Genomic DNA, 20,882 nt, shown 5'->3' with positions numbered 1-20,882 from the left:
TTGAGTATGATTTTCAGTACTTTAAATCATACACAAGTCCTGACTTGAGCACTGGAATACGACCCGTAGACTATTTCTTTTATTTTTTTCCATCCTATAGGCTTGGCATCAATGACATGTCAGTGTTGCCAATTTTCATGGAATTCCCCAAATTGCGAGAAATTTCAACTCGGTTGGGGATTTTGTGCTGTGGGGAAAATGCGAGAATTCTATCATTTTGTTTACTCTATCGATTATGCTGATGCATCGCTAATTTGATGGCTACTGATAAAAACGCTATGATAACCAATATTGATATTTTTTTCAATATCGTACATCCGATTATTAGCAAGCCGCTTATTCGGTGGGATCAGAGCCCTTAATTCTGCATTGTAAAATCACAAGTCAGTGTGTATTGAGTGCGCGACCCTTCTTGCGATTATACCAGTTTCCAGTGTAAAAAAAACGAAATTAGCTATTGCTAAACAAGGCGAGCAGTTGATGCTACTTCCTTACCATAACTCGCCACTCGTCAACTTTAAATATTAAATGTAGGTCTAAACTGAACTTTCCCATTGATTATTTGTAACCTTAGCACTATCACCAAATGCGCAACAAATAATTATATTACTTAATTGTGCAAGGTTAAGTAAAAGGACTTTGTTTTTTCAAAGACTGATAAATGTTAAATATCATTAAAATAAATAATCGATATAAGGTCATCTAATTTTCTAATTTGCTTTACATTTTACATTCAGTTTGTCTTTTATATTCAAGGCAAACATATGCTGATTAAATAATTTTGAGTCTCCTAATTCTTTGTTCTATTCTTAAGCGATGGATTTATGATAAATAATGAGAACTCGAGTTAAGAGGAATCTGAACTTTGCTCTCCCCAAATTTAGGAATTTAAACCGTTATTTTTGGGCTTTTGAACAATTGATATTGTTAATGGAAATTATACGAATCTCGAACTAAAATACCCGTATCGGTCCGTTTTAAGGAATCCCGAGTCAATCCAAGCACGCCGCCTCAAATTGCCTATCCTCTTTGTGGCGGCCATATTTACAGAAACATAATTAAACTTCATGTTTAGGCTATTGGCTTTGCCAAAGCCTTAATAAATTAAAAAAAAATTGACACGAGTTGTCAATTTTGTTTGTATTTTATCTGTGATTTTATCACAATTAAAATTTATCCCAGTAGTTTGTGTTTATCCCTCCCTCCGAGTAACCTTTGATTTCTCGTATTTCGAAATAAGTCATTGATTTGTTTTCGTGTTTTTTACTATTTCATACATATTCACATTTGTATAGTACTGTCTTATTAACTAATTACCTCACAATGTCTCTTAAGTAAGCTAAAACTTTTTACTTTGACTTTTCAATTTTCTATAAATCTACAATAAGAAACAGTGTTTTGGTTAAATATTGTTTTGGTTGCTATGATATATTATATACTTTTTGCAGCGTTAAAATATTGCCTGGAGCGACAGTTTGCGAAGATTGTACTTTAGAAGGTGATATCACCATAGGTGGTGGTACAGTAATCCACCCAAGAGTCACAATTATTGCCGAAGGCGGGCCGATCATTATTGCAGAATATTGTATTATTGAAGAATACTCTACAATTATACACAAGTGAGTAATTATATTCATGTCTGTAAATGAAATACATACAATAGGTTGTGGGGTACTATATAGTTGGAATACTTAATAATGAAACATTTTCTTCAGATAATCTTTTGTCATGCGAAGTGATTGCAATCGCTCCAAGCAGAATTGCAAGCAATTCGTAACTTGTTAAATTTACGTATTTATTATTATTATTAGGGTGGTTTCATTCAAGTTGAGTATGCGACATATTAAAATTCAGATGTGAAAAGAATCACCATGATTTGAATTGAAGATGTACATTTTTCATTGCGGCTAGTGCTCTGCATTTGCAAGTTTACATGACTCACATGACTGAGTATGTGCTGTAAATAGGTATTTGTTAGGTGCACCACTTCTGCCCCATATTTTTATAAAATTGAAATATGCTCGCGTTATTGGCTATATTAATTAGATCTGATTGAGACAGCCAATAGAGTGCGCTTACTCCAATTTTATCGCGCGCGACGCGTCTAGCGTACATAGCCATGCTATGGGGGCTGATTTTGCATTTCCACTGATAAGTTTGTACATGCTAAATTTAAGAAGTGTGTGATGAATATTACCAGGCTACATGGTTTATACTTGAATGACAGACTATTGCATTATCTTTTTGCTATGTGTAACAGGAGTTATTAAAATAAATTTTCAATGTAAAAAGGTAAAAGGTGTGTGACTACATCTAGAGGCTAGGTACAATGGTACAGATTTAACATAATGTTACATTTAGAAACTGTGACAAGTAACAGATTTTTTAAATCAACTCACTTTTTACTCATGATGAAGAAGAAAAAGCAATTGTGACCTCATTTATACTATATTAAATAATAATAACAATTTCAGAAAAAGTGACAATCAAGAGAATCCACCTAAACCCCTGTTCATTGGAGCACACAATGTGTTTGAAGTGGGCTGCAAGCTGGAGTCACCATGTGGACACATTGGAGAAAGCAATGTGTTTGAATGCCGATCTTTTGTAGGAGAAAACATAAAGATAGGGAGCGGTTGTGTCATTGGTACAGTTTTTTTTATTTGTCTTGTTAATTAAGGAACTAGATCTGTTGTCATCATAGATTTAGTATCTAAATCTATGGTTGTCATAGTTACACAACATACAATAGGTCTTGAAGTTTGCCATGAGTTCGGAGCTCGAGTGCCAAGTCTGACATAATAAAATCTGTTTTAATATTTATAATTATTTATTTGTTTTAAATATAGAGCTGTAAATTGGTCCATATTCAACATTCATTATCAAGATTTTATTAAATGGAAATATTGTAATTTTACATTACAAATTTTCATCATAATCTGTAAAGTTTATATAAATTATGTATTGTAACCTTATTGTAACCACATTTTAACAATGATTACCATTTTAGAAATAAATTTTTGCAACTGGTTCAGTGGTATTTTAATTTGTTTAAATTGATTTATTAAAAGAAAAAAATTGTTATCCTTAAATTATTTTTGCTTCAGGTGCAGCATGCTCTCTAACAGCTCCTCAGACATTGCCGGATAATACAGTCATCTGGGGTTCAGATCACCACATCAGAGAGGCGTTGGAAAAGCAACCTTCTCAACTCTTACAACTTGACTTCCTCAGCAAAGTCATGCCCAATTATCACCGATTACGGAAACCAAATGTGCATAAACGACAGCCGGCTAGACCATCACAGGAAACTTCACCAAAAGCGTAAAGATTTAAGTACATGTAAACGAACATATGGAAGTCACATTGTAATAAATACACATGGCTGTATCAAAAGAAATGTATTATGTTAGATAGAAAACAGCAAACCTGTTTACTATGTCAGACTAAAGTAGGCCAATATTGAACACAAATGACTGACTAATGACTACTCTTTTTAAGTTTTTTTTACCGATCTTTATAAGGACTCCACACATTTGCAATTACTTTCACAGTTGGACATAGCTATGCAAACTAGAATCAACCCATAAAATGTCACTTTCGAGATGATTAGACTTCTGTAAGAACAGTGTGAAGAAATAAATAGATAAGTTATTAGAGACAGACAACGTTAGTTATGTGTAGCATTAAGAATGATATAGGGAAACTATTATATTACATAGCAATGAATAGAAAACATTATATATCTTTTTATTTAGCTAACGGAGCCATATTCTAGTTTTCGTAATGAAAACACTAAAGATCTACAGTACTTCAGTACATGTGACATGGATCCATTTAGCATATATTAAAAAATACATTATATGAAGTTAAACAGCATGGTTCCTTTTAGCTATTAAAAAGTTACTTACTTAGGGTTGGTACCCTGAAGGACTTTTATTTTCTCTGTTTTGGCTTGGTATATTGCCAGGATCTTTTGTGAGCAGGTAAAGGACACATCTGGTGTTCTACCTAAATACATAACTCAATTTCACTCGAGGTGTGGGTTGGTTTTTCTTTGCATAACTATGTCTAGTTATTCTTTTAATTGAACTCTGAAATATCCTATATAGTATCAAGTTTTATTGTGGGACAAGTGCGTTTGGATACTTTTCTATTTTCTCCACCATAGAATTGGCCGTTGATTGTCTTTGTACCTGTGAGCAATGTTAAGAGGTGTTTGGTGTATAGTATTTGATAGGGAACAGTAAAATTAATAATATGCCAAAAAATATGTCATTGGCTGGTTTTTTTAATATTTTTTTTTATTGAATTGATATTCAATTATTTTATGTGAAATTACTCCACTAGTTATAATTAGTAATTATTAATAACAAAGATCGAACTCTCAAAAAGAATTCCTTCAATTCGGCCGGATTCGAACCGACACGTCTTCTAGCATAGACGCTATACAAACTAAGCCACGGAACGTACCAGCGGACCTCACGAATTTTTTTATGTGCTTGCATCGTATCTTTGTATTTGGTTTTTCGACGACTTTAGCCGTAGCGCCCTATGAGAACTTCTTTTAAATTTTTACTTGCTATAAAATCCTCATTCCGTTTCACACAAATATTTGGTTAAATAGTTGACAATCATTTAATCAACATCATTTAAATTTGTTTAAATATTTACTATAAGATTCTATAAAAACTGTAGGACTAATCTTATTTGTTATGTATATTATGTAGTTACTATAAAATAAGCTTAAAGATTAATGGCTTAAATTATTATAATTTAAGAGCATGTCTAACTTAATAAAAGAATTTAATTATTGTATTAATCACATACACTTGTGTTTTTCATGAAGGCGATGGATGAAAGAAGTCATTCGTTTACGAAAACGAAACTACACAGTTTTCACAGTGGACTGAGATACTATCAGCAAAGTTAAAGCTCACCCAGTAACAAAACAATTTGGTTTGCAGGCGGGGATTGTAGCTAAGCCTGCCCCCGTACCATTTTTTATATTTTTTGTTTGCAATTGAAATTGACCTAACTCAAACACTTGTGACTTCTTAGGTTTTCGCGATTGTTACACATAGGAAATGAAACTATTTTTCCGGATTTAAATCGCGTATATTTGTTTTTTCAAACAAACCGACGTTTCGGGCCCTTTACAGGTCCCATGGTCACGCGATTTAAATCCGGAAAAATAGTTTCATTTCCTATCAAACACTTGTGGTTGACAAAACAAGCATGGTGCGGGTGGTCGCTTAATGCCGTTGCCAGCACATAAAAAAAACCCTTAGGTAACGCGTCGACTTTGATGATAGTACTGTCAACAGCACATTAAGCTACACGCTTTTGTTCAAATATCACTCGCACCGCCAACAATTAAAAAGGAGGAAACGATGGAGCCACTAGAAAGATTTTTTTCGCTGTAGTCCAACCATTTTAAATCTACTTTTTTCTCTTAACTTTCTTTTAGCTACATAATTTTATTTTATAATTCACGCTAAATAAAGCTTCAAAAGATATTTCTAAACCCAGAACATAATTATAGGCTTTCGAATTATATTTTTCCAATTTTCAGAGTGTTTTCCGGAAAAATTTTCTGTTTGAAATTTTTCGGAAAATTACCCAACTATTTTCTGTTGTCGCTAAAACTGATCGGCACGGATCACAGACATATATCTAGATAGACGCCGCGCCTCAAGTGTACGTACTTCGCGTGCCCAAAGTAAATGAAATTCACTTACTTGCATCTAGGCTTACTTGCCCAGAACGCGCTCGACTGTTATCGTAGATAAACGCCAGTCGAAAATGCGAAAAAATGCATAATTGTGCCATTACAAACTGCAAAAGCACCATAACTGGGTAAATGGGTAAAGAGGGACGTTTCCTTCCACGGGCAAGTGATTTTGTAATCAGAAGATGCATAATTTATTTTAAAAACAATTATTTTTAAAATACAAAAATACAACAAATTATTTTGGTTTTGTATGAGTTTCGAAAAAACAAAAAATATGCAACCGAGTGTATGTATCATGTTTGTAATACATTGCGGCTTTTACTTGGTGCGATATATTTGTGATCCTTTGTTAATACGCCATGAATATCGAACTAACACACTTTTGTATAATGCATTCAGTTTCGTGGTACGGCCGCTTGTATATATGTTACCGGAAATATATGAAATCTAGGAATTGTATACAAATCCTAGGAAATGTATACAATTCCGAAACTATCTAGGAAATGTATAAAATATTGTTTCAAAAACTATTTGTTACATAAATGTCCTAGAACATGTGTACCTAGGAATTGTATATAATTCCAATATCGTATTAGGAAATGCATAAAAATAATGCTTTCTGTAATAAAACACGTTGTTAAAATGAGAATAATATTTTTTATTAAAGCACTCATTGCCCAGAGGGACTTCCGCGTTTGTATAAAAAAAACCTAACTTAACCTAAATAATCCGATTCGTTTCTGCCCAGAGGGACTTCCGCGTTTGTATAAAAAAAACCTAACTTAACCTAAATAATCCGATTCGTTTCTGCCCAGAGGGACTGCGACGCGCGTACGCACTGGCAGTTTACGCGGCACTAGCGCGATCGCCTGATCAGACGAAGCAATACCCTCCCCTCGCCCTGCTATTCCCGCGTACCCATTGAAATCTCAAATGTTTTACATTTCCGATTGCTATTTAGGAAATGTATAGATTTCCTAGGAAATATGTCTAATATAATTTATTTTACACATTTCCGTGCGATTTTAGGAATTACATACATTTCCTAGTAATTGTATACAATGACGGATTACATACATATCCTGTAACATATACATTTTTTCTGGCCAAATTTAACATTTAGTGATGTATACGTTAGGCAAGAACAGTGGTTCTCGATTCTGATCGATTTTGAAAACAAAGGAGGAAAATTATTATGACCTTAGCAATATTATAAAAATATTCTATAGTTCTTTTGTTATGTCTTTAGTAACGTTTCGTTCTTTTTTTTTTGTAGTATCTATTATCAGTAGTATCTGTAATTTCAATGATTTTTGTAGCACATTGTCTCGAATGTCCAAATATAGTCAGCAAATAATTACATACATCGCCAAGTATGAAGTACGAGTAATACAAAAAAAAAATTAAAAAGCAAAGAATTAACAGTGCGCTGTCTTTAAAAAACCTGAGTTGGTTATACGTATGAATTCGTTGCTTCGAGGACGAAGGTAGTCTAGTTTATCTCAGCTAAGATGCTATTCAAATGTAGATTGTAGATGCAGAGTAGCAAAGTTAGAAATCCGAGAAATAACAAACACATCGCAAAAATTTCACACGAGGCCGTCATTGTAAACCTCTTCTGATCAATAATATTTTACCATATTTTGTCAGCAGCAACATTTTTATTTGTCTTGCCATTCATCAATTTGATCAATTACCAACAGAAAACCATGTTTTTTTTTTTTTTGACGGGGGAAAATCTTTATGGATATCCCTGAGCCCAGGGAGACTCAGGGGTTATGTGGGGACTCTCCCTCCAGACTGGAGGGCCTACCCCACTAAAACCCCCCCGGGTTTCCCTCTCGCCGGTTGAGTCGGCGCCGTGGGATCAGTGGACATTCACCACGACGCCGCCCGGCCGCCCTAGCTTACGCCAGGGCTCCCGCGCCAACGGAGGGGCGAGTCGGTTGTCCTCCGACCCGCCCCCCAACAGAAAACCATCTAGTAAAATTAATTAAGGCAATCGCAAGTTCATATATCAATATATGTGCGTACGTGCGTTTACATTATTTAAGTTAAACGATAAGATTATTACAAAAGGATGTTATGTAATAAGCTCATTTTACTTTAATAATTTTATTATTTCGAGTCGATTAAAAATTAGTCTTAATTTTTTTTAAGTAATCAACATTTTTTTTAAACGAGTAAAATAAAGGACTAAGCTATCTTATTCTAGTATTTTTCTACTATATTAATATTGTACGACTAAGTACTTGTAATCAGCAAATACTTGAACAAAAATGATTCTAATTAGAATCGATTCATTGAATGGAATACGCATTGTTACGCGTATTCCGTTCAATCAATCGATTTAGAGCGAGCGGAAGGAGGTTTCATTACTAAATAGTTCTTGTGACGTCATGGTGGGTACAAAAAATGTGGTACGCCTGGTTTTCATACAAATTACTATGCTTGCGGCGTATATCTAGATAGCTAGATATACGTCTGTGGCACGGATTTATATACTTCCTAAACTGGATCGCGCACTTCGATATACCAGTATTACAAATTTACACCTTATTCGGTTATGTTAAGGTTTATTTTAAGTAAAAGTAAAACCGAACTACGTGAGATAGCTCGAAGCCGTTGTCTGTCCTTGTCTAACAAGTTGCCAACTCTAATAAAATCATCTTAGGTAGTGTCTAGTCTATTAACTTTTTAAATTTTGCTTAAATAAAATTAGCTTAAGGGTAATATGCTTTTTACTGTAATAATACAAAAATATATATATCAACAATGAAACCTTCTATTATGAAGTAGCATATCAATAAGTATTAATTTGTATTATGAAATAGAAATCATACTCAAGTCCTTGCCATTAGGGTCGTATTTCCAGTGCTTGAACTCATACTCAAGTCCTGACTTGCACATTGAGTAAAGTTCTGGAATACGACCCGTAGGGTCGTATTCTAGAACTCTACCCTTAGAAAGAGACGCATTACTACTTTGCTTTTTTTTCATCGTACTTTGAAGCCTCTCACTCGGCTCGTCTTATTAACTTAGGGTCGTATTCCAGAACTCTACTCAATACTCAAGTCAGGACTTGAGTATTGCAGTGAGCACTGAAAATCATACTCAAGTCCTTGCCATTAGAGTCGTATTTCCAGTGCTTGAAATAATACTCAAGTCTGCTCAAGTCCGCTCGGTCCAGTTTAAATCTGTGCTCGGTTGGAGCCAATAATAAAAAAAATAAATGGGAATGCTCGTTTCATCTACCACACTGACACATTTCGACGTGTCGTGACATTTGTGTCATGACTTTTGACAGTTACGCAGAATGAAAAAGAAGATCGTTTCGTTCATCTTTCTGTCGTTTTAGAGAGAGTCATCGATTTCTTAATTTTGAGGAATTTGTTTCTTTTGTAGTTGTACACCTGAACTGATTTATATACGGTAATCACTTTTAGAGTTTATTTCTCGCGTCACATATTAGTTTTGTTGTTTCAAAATTCTTTGTGATATCGCGGAATGTTTGATAAACATTAGTAGGACACATCACAAAACTCGTCGTTTCTATTAATATTGCCTTGTTTGGGACTGAATTAAAATATTGGAGGCTGTGACTAGTTTTGTTCGAATGCTTTATTGATAAATTGTTGTGGTTGAGCGTTTGGTTTTGTTGTGGAAGTAATTAAATCTCGTGTGTAGTACAGACGCCATGTTGTTATTTACGTTCTGATTTGGCTGTGGTTCCCTGATGGGGTATTTGTTGTGGGGCGCGGTCGCGAGTGAGTGAGCATGTTGGAGGATGTGCCGGTGCACGGGAGCCGCAGCGACCTCAGAAATACGAGAGCCGCCACGCACCAGAGGAATTTCAGTTTGGACTTTCGGTAAGTTTCCTTTGCTCTTCCTTATCTCTTATGTCGTTAATTGCGATAACAAACATAATCAATTGATGATTAACGGATAATTATTTGCCCCAAATAGGTACATACAATTCATTTCGATACGCGTTATATCAGAATTGTATAGGGTTATTTACTCCCATTTTTAAGCGAAAGCGAAACGTATTTTTAAAAATTTCATTATCATTTGTTATTCACATGCCATACAAATGCAAATGTATTATTCATAAATCACACTAATGATGTCTCTTAGTACATCTGCACAGAAAGACAATGTTATTGATAATTCGTGCTTGTGACTGATATCAAAACAATTGATTGAGCTCAATTATTTCAGAGATTGTTTACTTGACTTAGAAATATGTTTTAAAAGTAAAAACATTAATTTATAAATTTTTTAAAGTAAATATATTATCTCTTGACCAGTATCTAACCCTCAAGCAAAGATACGGTTTACTATGATATGAGCTTGCATAGAAGAATATATGGTCTAAGCCCTGATATTTAAACCTTTTTGAACTAATAACATCTGAATCCTAGAGTAGTAGGTTAATTGATCAACTCTCAATCCTTCCATACCATTTAAAATTGCATTTGTTTGACTATCATAATGAACAGATTCAATAGATTCATTTGTAAAGAAACTATGAAATCTGGTACTTTCATCAAAAGCTTGTTCTTATTTTTTGTTAGATAAATGTATATTTAATTAAATAGACATCTCAAGATTGTTTTTAGTTAAGTACCTTAACAAATGGACTATAAGCAATTTTTTCGTCTTTGAAAATAAAAATTAACTTGATGAAATAGCCCAATTATAAAGATATAAAATAATTCAGAAACATAAGCAAGTCTGAAATCAATTAACTGTCTAAGTGGTGAAACAAAGTCTTGTTAATTTAAGAATTAATCTGTCGTAGTTTTGAAAGTTTTTGCGTCTAATGTTTGTACACCCTCTGCGAGAAGTTTTTACCTATAAAAGAAAAAAATGTTATTGGGCCCTGAAAATGTGAAGTAAATAGATTTTCAACATTAATACTGTGAGTTGTTGTTAATATATTGAATCAATTATCTTCAATGTTACGAGTTTCAAAATCATATCCTTCAATCTTTACCTCAATGTTACATTCATAAAATAAATAAAATAAGAATTTTAAACAAAATAACACAAATTTTTAAATTAATCAGTTTAAATAGACAAAGTTCAGAAATTATAATTTTACCTCACTTTTTAAGGCTCCTTATAAAATAGTTATATGAAGTAACTTCTGAAGTAAACATATTTCACTATATATACCAATTGTGCTTTTGATTGCAAACAGTTTGAAGAAATCATCATGTTAAGATGGCATGAAGCTTGTCTTGTGCAATTTGCCAGTCACACATTATGAACATTTACATTACAACAACAAAGCAACTAGAGCAGATGTTACTATACCTTTTCTAACTAACAAGTGCACTTATAACATTGTTTATATGTTGAGGTTACAGTTACTTAGGGTTCTGAAACTGTGGGAGTTACTTTTGACTTTTGACATCTAAGAAGAAATCATGCTGTTAAATTCTGGAATGTCAAACGTGATTGTAAGCCTTTAACATAATATGTATTTATTTTTAACTATTAATTAATTAATTCTGCACTTTTAAGAATATCTTTAGTATTAAGTTTCAGAAATAAATAATGCTAGTGAATATTTAATGTTCTGAATACTAACAAGGATATTTTAATGTCTATACAAACCTCAAATGGCTTTGGTTGATTCTGCATAACGGTGAAAGTCTTGAAACAATCACTTTGGAAAAAATATGTAGTAGAATTGAGGATATGCACTGATTACTATATGGTGTGAAAACACAATTCCTAAAAATTTTCGCAATAGAAAAAACTGAGGTAGTGTCAACTCTTAATGACAGAATTAATTTCAGGACAAAAATGTTATTCATTAAAAGTAAAAGGGTGTTTCCTACTTTTTGTTTTAATTACTAATAGATTGTAAATGTTTATATTGTAATTTATAACCACTCACATCAATAATAAAAACATTGCATTGCTAACGCATGTAATTATTTACCTTTTTTATGAGCACAAATTTTATTGGTCTCAGACATTTCAATCATAAAGTCAGTTTTCTTTGCCCTTGACACAGTATGTTAGTGTTTTATAAGTAATTTACGGTGTGCTCTGACAACTCGTATGAAATGACAATACCTGTTCTTCATAAGCTTAAGCAATATTGCTTTAGACAGAAAAGTGTATTAAATTAAGATGTTTTGACTTCTTTTTGATGGATTTTACTGTTCTCTAATTGTTGCAAAAATAGGTACTTGAGGTTTCGAATACAGAACTTTTGAGAGTTCCTAGTAGTTGCAAATTGTTATATTTATTTACACAAAAAAAAATTGGGAAATTTGGATTAAATTTGAATCATCTTTGTATATTATATTATAAATACACATTGTAATGGTAGAACGGCATCTGTACATTCTTTTTATAAAGATTACATTTACACTTACATGTTTCTAATTATGGTGTTCATCCATTTGCTATTTATTATTGTTCCTATGTTGCTGTAAATATTCAGAAAAGTAAATAGCTAAAGGATAGATACTCTAATGCAACCATGAGACAATTTTGTGAATAATTATCTGTATTGAATATTAATAAGTTGGTTTGACTCAATTCTTAATAAGATATTGGCAAGTTATTTTTGTTTTTTGACAAGAGCATACATTATTGACTATTTGGAAGGAAGTACTTTTTTACTATTCTGCGACATCACGAAGATCCAAATAAACTGTCAGCCTTTATTCATATATTGAGTAATTTTATTACTTTATAAGACGCATATAGCTCAAAGTACATATCAATTATTAAGCAGTCTGCTATTTTAATTCGTTTGACCCTGTCTTAACGTCTTGTTATCTACCAACCTTACAATTATGGAATATAATTTTGTCTTGATAGATTTACAAAGCCAGTTAGTTCTACATTCTAAACAAGCAAATTAATTATATTTCGCTCAAGGATAGTGTAAGCACTTTTGTGCATTTTCGTAATTATTTCGTATTTCTTTTGGCTTGTTTCATCAAGTATGACATATTTCACTCGGAATGTTGTTCCAAGTTGTGCTCCAATAATTTTTAGTTATCAAAAACGTTTGAATAGCCAATTTAGTTGTGCATTGGAGCCTAGTAATTCATAAACGGGTGCAAGATATCTTCAATATAGTTTAGTGTCCACTTTCGCTCGCTAACCTTTGAATTCGCTTTTGTGAGTCGACACCACTTTTGATGCCTTCTGAATCTGTTTACCGTCACATATGGATATTTTTCTGAATAATTTTGGTGTGGCTTTATAGCCAGCAGGTCTTATACAAATTTAATGATTCTAGAAAGTCGGCAAACTCGCGTCCAAATGAATCGACATAACTCGTAATTTGGCTGAAGTATTTTAGACTCCCTTACCCGTTTGGACGTATTGGTGTCACGAATACTATTTGTGTTAAACTATTGAATACGTAGAGCCTTGAGACACCGTGTCCGATAGCTCCGTTTGTTATAATCAGGTCACGTTTGTATTAGAGGCTCTGTAAACATGTATAAAGGCATTTACATCTGGGACAGTGTTCGTTCCGCCCAGGTGAACGGACGAGGGGCGAAAGTAAAAGTGTACGTCTGTACCGAAGGTAGTTTCTTCGCGCGTACATTCTATACTATCGTAATAATGACTTATTTACTGCTCTCGCGACTTGTATACTCGTGTTAAGAGAGAACTTGGAGAGAACTTGATAGGTATCTAGTCGTACTTCACTAACTTGTAAGCTTACGAGGTTTTCCAATTCCATTTTAAGATGTACTCATACGTGCATTGACTTTGCTATTCTTGTCTAACTAAGCACGCAGAAGGAAATGGTTGTGAGTTTTCGTTTCAATACAAGTGTTAACAAATCAACGTCTGTCACCTGTAAAATATCTACGCTCGTAGTTTTCACACTAAACTAGGTGAAACACTAATAATTTTGCACCAGCACGAAATAAAGTGTCACGGTTAATGACCTCTTTGACTGATAGTTTTCCATAAAATAGGAAGCTTGCATTAATTTAAATTTTCTTGTTTATCGCACAGATCACGGTGACTCGTAAAAGCGGGTCATGATGGCTATTTACGAGTCACGATATTAAATGATTAAGATGTATGATTAACGATCATTAACCCTTTCTCTTGGCGCGGTGATCATTCAAAAACACGCTACTGTTTATGGTTCAGATTCTATACAACAAAAGTATTCATGGCTTGTAAATAGATTGCCTCACAGAATATGTAACTTGTTTGATATTGATATCTAGACCGTTTTAACGTATCTATTGTCGAAACCATTAACAATCAATATTATGTTACATTTTTATCGAATTTCCTGTCCTGGTTTTACAAAAATTACAACTAGGTACTAGAACCTTCAAAAATACAATAGTCGCAAATAGCAAATATTTGTTATTGTGCTAAGTAGGTGGCACGTAGGATAAATGGTAGTAATCGATCAAATAAAAACAATTGGCTTTTATTTTAATAGAATAGAATGTAAACGGCCTTCGACTCTGCCGATGTGCGACGGAGCGACCAAGGTAAACTATTGAAATTTCAAGTCATTAGGAACTTTACGAGCACTATGTTTGGGCGCTGTGACTCCTTTATTGTACCTATTAAGTTTTTCTGTAACTCATGTAGAGCCGTTTTTATTTTGGTTGGACCAAATAATCAAAACAAGCTTTCTGTTGTAAAATTTAATAATATTCGTGTAATAACACACGACTTAAACCATTTCAAATACACTCACGGACACATAATTCGAGCCACCTTGCATTTTTATCCTTATAGGGCTAGAATATAAAAATATAGTTATCATCGAAGAAAAAGTTTTCTCCGGTTTTTCAAATTAAAATTTTCAATAAGGACTTAAGGGAATGTTAGTATACCAGTTTAAAGTAGCGTAATTGTTTTAGATCAATCAAGCATTGCTTAAGCTGAGCGTTTAATATTGCAAATGCAAGGTGGCTCGAATTATGTGTCCGGGAGTATATTTCATGCGTGTATTACAGAATTATAAATCCTCTTTCACAATATTATAGTCTCAATCAACTTAGAAATGACAATTAGTTAATGTAAAATAGATGACGTTTTTAGTGCCATGATATTCATCTTCGTTCTTTCTTCGTTCACCTTCTTCTTTGTGAAAATTCTCCACTAGTTGTTCAATAATTGATACATAGATAGAACAAACACAAATAAAAATTCCTTCGTTCCAACTGGACTCGTACCAGCGTCTGTCGCCTCAACGTGGCTACCGCTCTGCCAACTGAGCTACAGATGGAGCAAGCAGATCTTAGGAATTTTTCTATGCTTGTTGTGGATTTTTGTATTGGCTTTTTAAACGCCTTTTTTGGTCAGAGCGCCACCTTTAAAACTGACCGAGATGTTGCTATGCTAATTGCAATATTATTTATATTTGTAGAAGATGTTAAACAGCTCATTTTGTAATAATTGTAACTTTTTTTTTATAAAAAACCGACCTCTAAAGTTCGTGGAATCACATCTATTTCCCAAGTTTTATTAGAATCTGTTACCGTAAAGTGCGCGAAACCGGCTCCATCCCCTAGGTCAAATTACCCTCTTTCCAACAAAAAAAAAATCATCGAAATCTGTTCACAAATCGTAATCGTAATAATAGAGTAATCGCTTAACATATGTATGTTACAGGAGGTGGAGATTATGTTATAGAAGGAGATTCTCAATTCGACTGCATTTGTTTTGTGTGAAGGTTGGTACACGCAAAAAATGCAGTAGAATTGAGAACCTCCTCTTTTTTAAAGTCGTTTAAAATTGATTGTCCTATTCATCTCTAATATATAATCCCCAAGCATTTTTACTTTTTTTAGAATATGTTACCTATTACAGATTATCATCTTTTAGAGATAATAAATAATCTATTATCTTAATAAATAATCTATACTATCTCGCTGTTAGGATATTTAACTGTCCTGTATAATCTCGCATAAGACTTTTATTATGGTTATTACCCTTAATATAAAACTAAGGTATATTTAGTTATTTGTATGTTGTATTTTATTAAAAAAAAAAGATTTTTACGTCTAATCTACATTGTATGTGTTGTGGGAATCACTGCGCCGTCAGACTAGCGGGCTAGTTCTATCTACATCCTATCTTCTTCGGATCCTTTTGGTCGTACTTTGTTGTCATACATAGGGTTCGAAATTTTCATATTTCAAATTTTGCAATTTTTCCTAAAATCCAAACTAATATTAGAAATGCGAAAGTACCTCTGTCTGTTATGTGTTACGTTTTCACGCCTAAACCGTTGAGCTAATGTTGAAGAGTTTTGGTATAGAGATAGATGGGCATAGACTACTTTATGTCACAAAAATAAATCCAAAGCCATCCAATAAAACTATGACAATTAGTATAGTACAGTAGGCTACTCGAAGCACTTATTCTACGCAGAGCAAATTGCGGGCACCAGCTAGTATTATATTATAGCTAGTATAAATAAAATTAAAAATACAGAGTAGTTTTATTCTAGATTGTGTTTGTTATATGTTTCTCCAAGATTAAATTTAAATGGAAATATCATCAGAATTGCGACAGGTTTTTGCTAATTGCCGAGTAAAATATCAATTCCGATTCCGATGCTTATTTTTTGCATCAACCTTGTTGCGAAAGATTCGTTAACCATCCTTACCTCGATCGCTTCCGAGCGGAAGAGAATGGAGACCTCTTGTATTATTCATCACTGTCAACTCAAGCCATCGGTCATGGTGCATTGATCTTGGTGCTATTTACGCTTGTTTTATCTATCTGCGAGTGGATACTCGGAAAATGATTCATGTATTGTGAGGTGGTTTCGTGATCTTCACATCTTTTTTCTTATTTATGCATTTTTTTTTCTCAGAATGCTCACTGCGACTTGAAATATTTCTTTTAACTACTACAGTAGGTACGTCGCCTAGAAGTTTTACTTCAAAGTTGTTTTACATTCACCTTTATGCAGGGCCTCGAGTCTGCTAATTTTAAATCCTCTCAGTTGTGTGTGTAGATTGAGTGTCTGTAGCAGGATTTTGTACATTAGGTATTCTGCTAAAAGGTAAGAGTAGTGGCTTGTCAGTAACTAGCCATCGAGTCAGAGAGCTATTCAACTGCCATTGCAATTTTTTGGTATTCTGCTCTTCTATAACGAGTCGATGACGTAGTCTGCTAATAATTAGACATATAACAATACATTTAATTTGAAGATAAAGTTGCGGATTAAACGAGATAAAAATTTAGATGTGCATAAGTAATTTCCATAGTAGTTTTAGTAGGCAACATCGATCGTTAGTGATTGAATTAATAAATTTCATTACTGCGATTCCACTGATCTCTTCAATGGCGAGTCGATTACACGTCGATGACGTAGTCTGCTAATAATTTGAAATAAATAATAAATAACGCACACACTCAACATAGCCCCGCACTAGGGAAACCCTGTGTCGCGGGTGCCATGGACACACACATAGACAACCACAAATTACACCCAAACTCACGAGAGATATAATTGTAGGCCATACAACTATTTCTCTCGGCCCGGGAATCGAACCTGGGACCTCTGCGTGGCAGTCCGGCATGGTGACCGTTCGGCCACGGAGGCAGTTAATAGAAGATAACAAAAAAAGAATAGAATATAACAATACATTTAATTTGAAGATTAAATTGCTGGTAAAATGAGTTAAAAATGTTTAAGGTCGGCGGACTAAAGCACGTAAGTGAAAACTCAACATCATTCATTTAAAATACATCTACCGGTTAAAGCACATAAGTCAAATTAATTTGTTACTTCATTAATTTGTAACTTTTTCTAGAGGTGTCTTTTTCAAATTTATCATTCTCTTCACATCTTCCAACACTATAAACAACACAAAAAATGTATAATTATATATTAACAAATGAAGCACTTTTTTACTTATGTGCTTTAGTCCACCGACCCTAGAATTAAGATTAATTAAAACGTAATTCCATAGTAGTTTTAGTCAGGCAACATCGATCGTTAATGATTGAATTAAAAAATTTCATCACTGCGATTCCACTGATCTCTTCAATGGCGAGTCGATGACACGTCGTCCTAGTCTGCTAATAATTTGACATAATGACAATACATTTCATTTGAAGACTAAATTGCTGATTAAACGAGATAAAAATTAAGATGTGCATACGTAATTTCCTTAGTAGTTTTAGTGACAAAACATCGATCGTTAATGATTCAATTAATGAATTTCATCACTGCCATTCCACTGATACTCTATGGAGACTCAACTGCCATTGCAACTAGTTGATTTTAGTAGAATAACAAATATTTTCATAATTGTAATATAATCTTAGTGGTGTCTCAATGGAAGTACACTGACGAATGTTTATACGAAAATTAGCAGAATTGGGGCCCTGATTCAAAACAAGACGGTCACAGTCTAGTCGAAATTGTTCACAGCACTTTTTATGTGATGCAAAAGAAATTTCGTATTCTTAAGAACGAACGATAGAACAATCTTAAATTATTATCGGAACTTTAAAACAAAGTGCTCTCCATGAGTCATCATAGTTCATTACGTGCCGTGTATTTGCGATTTCGTTCTGGTTAGGTCGATTAAAGGTTCTAATTATGTTGACCCTTTTGTTTGCCAATCATACCTACTACGCATCATATGTGCACTACCGACATTTTCATTATCGACTATGATTATTCAGATTACTTATGAATCTTTACTGCGGCATATTAAGAGCTAATTTTGAATAACTTTATTTTTTGTTTACCCGCCCACAGTTGCTAATATGTTTTGTCAGTGTTTTTTATGTATTATACATAGAAGGTATGAACGGATATTGCGCATAATACACCTCGTATCATATTCGTAAATACTATCTAATTATATAAATTTTTATTTACGCAGCGCTGTATACAGGTATTGTAAACTATTTGTTTCTAGTAACATGAATTCGCCAAAAATGTCAAAGGTGGAATGTTAGCGCTACTATTTCTGAGTGTTAATGAAACTTAGTCATTAATTATTACGTATACAAAAGTAACACATTTCATATCAGTCTCTATCAAATTCTGAATCATCGCTTCGGTGCAAATGTACTCGTTTTCGGCCACACGTTTTGGCGCGTAGTTTCTCCTTTCAGGCACATATCGACGATTGAAAGGTGAAAAGAGCTAAGCGACACCTAAGTTGAAAAGGAGTTTAAAAATTTTAGATAGCATAAATATTCATCAGATGCATATTATGTGGGAAAGTTTGTCTGGATCTAATGGTATGTGATGGAACCTTTTAAAGTTATCTACAAATTCAGCTAACTAGGTCTAATTCACTTTCACCCTAAGGCTCTATTTACATAGCATAGTATAGCATAGTAGGGAATTCTCGCGCAGCGAGGCGAAATACGCTTCCGCTTTTATTCCGCCGCACTGTAAATTGAGCCTACGGCTGAGATTTATAAAACGAACCTCGAGCTCGACTGTGAAAAACTGGCGCGATTGTTCGCGTTTACAAAACGATTTTGACAGTTTCAGTAGGAAATTATGAAATAGACTGAAAAGTTTAATTTAATTTTATTTAAATCCGAAAATCTTGTTGAGCTCGCCATTTTTGCTTAGTCGAAGTCAAAATACACTTTATAAATCTCAGCCTAAGTGTAGCTCTGCTCCTTCAACCATCGATATGATAATTGCAATTCCAAATTACGCCAAAGCGGTAAACATTAACATCACGAAAGTCGTATTAACAGAATGATAAAATAGTCAATATTGCTCTCACGAACACGAATGTAATAAATAATATATCATAATAAATAGTACAACTCATGTTCAGATTCAAGTGTAGACTTTTTTCATCACAAAATACACATTCCAACTCATCAATAATACAAAATATTTATTCCTATTCTAACATCATAAAAAAAAAACAATAAACAAACAACAACAACGAGAATAACAAATGTTGTGTTCTCCCGCAAATGATGTATGTGGTAAAGCAAAATCCACAACGCAATAAGGCAGAAATAAAAATCATATGTGCCATCTTGTCTATAGAAAGCACATTTTCACATGGCACTCGTTAGCTTTATGTCTTAGGATGACGAGCGCAGTGACAAGAGTTTTTGAGATCTTTGCTGTTTAAGGGAAATGCCACACGGGCATTGTCACAACTGCGTTGATTTCAACGGACTGAGTGCCACACAAAGGCTCAACTCACACTAGCGCAGAGTCGAAGCGTCACGTCGCGTCCTGTTTTTGAACTCCACCGCCAGGCGACACGCGTCGCGCCCCACGACGATCGTATTAGTGCGCCGGTATCACAGTTTGGTCGGCATCTGACGCCTCCGGGCGCCCAAGTGACGCGCGTCGACGCGCGAAGCCGCTCGAATGCTACCAAGAGTCGACGCTCGATTCCATATTTGCAAAACACTAATTTGTACCTTAATAATTGGAAAATATAGATGAATATGCTATAGGCGAAAAACATGACGCGTCGCGACGCTTCGACTCTGCGCCAGAGTGAGTTGAGCCTAACTGTTATAAATATAATATAATATAAATGTACTACAACGCAGTTGCGACGACGATGAAACGCCAACGCAATGCCCGTGTGGCATCTCCCTAAATCTTTTGAGTGGCACTGTAACTATTATGGGAAGGCGTGTCGCTTACTACAGGTGCACGACTTCCTCGTGCCATCGCTTGATATCTTTAAAAAAGGCCTTTCTAGCTTTCTGGACTCCCTAAAGTCTTCTCCCTAACACCCTTATAAGACGTTAGAGCTCAGTTCTCTTGTCGCATATGTATGTTTGAAAATACCAGAAAAAAAAAATCAACTTCCGGTAACTGAGTATTTGTAAACGATGAGTCACAGAAGCAATATTGTCTTTTATTCATAGTGGCTACTGATTTTGCTACCATCCTGTTATCATTTTAACCCTATGAGTAATTGTTAATTCTAAATATCTGACTGTAATGACTAATTACAGAAACATTTACTTGAACCCAACAAATTTCGTTAACACTGAACAAATACTTAAATTAGCAACGTGGAAAAATAAACAAAGGCGTTAGTTTTCCCCTTTTATTTATGTTTATCGGTGCCCATCGTGATTCCAAGCAATTTCCTGATAAGTCTGATAATAATGCGTCCTTCCTGTGTACAAATAAATTTGATAATCC

At 34.1% G+C, this 20,882-nt stretch overlaps 2 protein-coding genes across 2 annotated transcripts in view; both read left to right on the top strand.

The window, feature by feature from the left end:
* Window positions 1–1,181: 1,181 nt before the first annotated feature.
* On the top strand, window positions 1,182–3,739 carry LOC113231938 (dynactin subunit 6). Its single transcript, XM_026466484.1, has 4 exons — window positions 1,182–1,334; window positions 1,449–1,619; window positions 2,475–2,647; window positions 3,108–3,739. The coding sequence occupies exons 1-4, from the start codon at window positions 1,324–1,326 to the stop codon at window positions 3,326–3,328; spliced, it is 576 nt and encodes a 191-aa protein (XP_026322269.1). The 5' UTR covers window positions 1,182–1,323; the 3' UTR covers window positions 3,329–3,739.
* Window positions 3,740–9,125: 5,386 nt separating this feature from the next.
* LOC113232027 (phosphatidylinositol 4-kinase beta) overlaps window positions 9,126–20,882 on the top strand; it is a 52,000-nt gene continuing 40,243 nt past the window's right edge. Inside the window, exon 1 of the mRNA XM_026466651.1 lies at window positions 9,126–9,603. Coding sequence (XP_026322436.1) covers window positions 9,512–9,603 — 92 coding nt within the window. The 5' untranslated portion in view covers window positions 9,126–9,511. The remainder of the gene's footprint in view (window positions 9,604–20,882) is intronic.

This window comes from Hyposmocoma kahamanoa, unplaced genomic scaffold (assembly GCF_003589595.1).
Source record: "Hyposmocoma kahamanoa isolate Upper Pololo Valley unplaced genomic scaffold, ASM358959v1 66, whole genome shotgun sequence".
NCBI lineage: Eukaryota > Metazoa > Arthropoda > Insecta > Lepidoptera > Cosmopterigidae > Hyposmocoma > Hyposmocoma kahamanoa.
This window is presented reverse-complemented; position numbering and strand designations above follow the sequence as displayed.

Bases quoted from the DNA above. Each gene is read 5' to 3' on its own strand.
- LOC113231938 (XM_026466484.1), top strand. The intron at 1,620-2,474 runs GTGAGTAATTAT...TAACAATTTCAG, and splicing joins TACTCTACAATTATACACAA to AAAAAGTGACAATCAAGAGA. The intron at 2,648-3,107 runs GTACAGTTTTTT...TTTTTGCTTCAG, and splicing joins AGGGAGCGGTTGTGTCATTG to GTGCAGCATGCTCTCTAACA.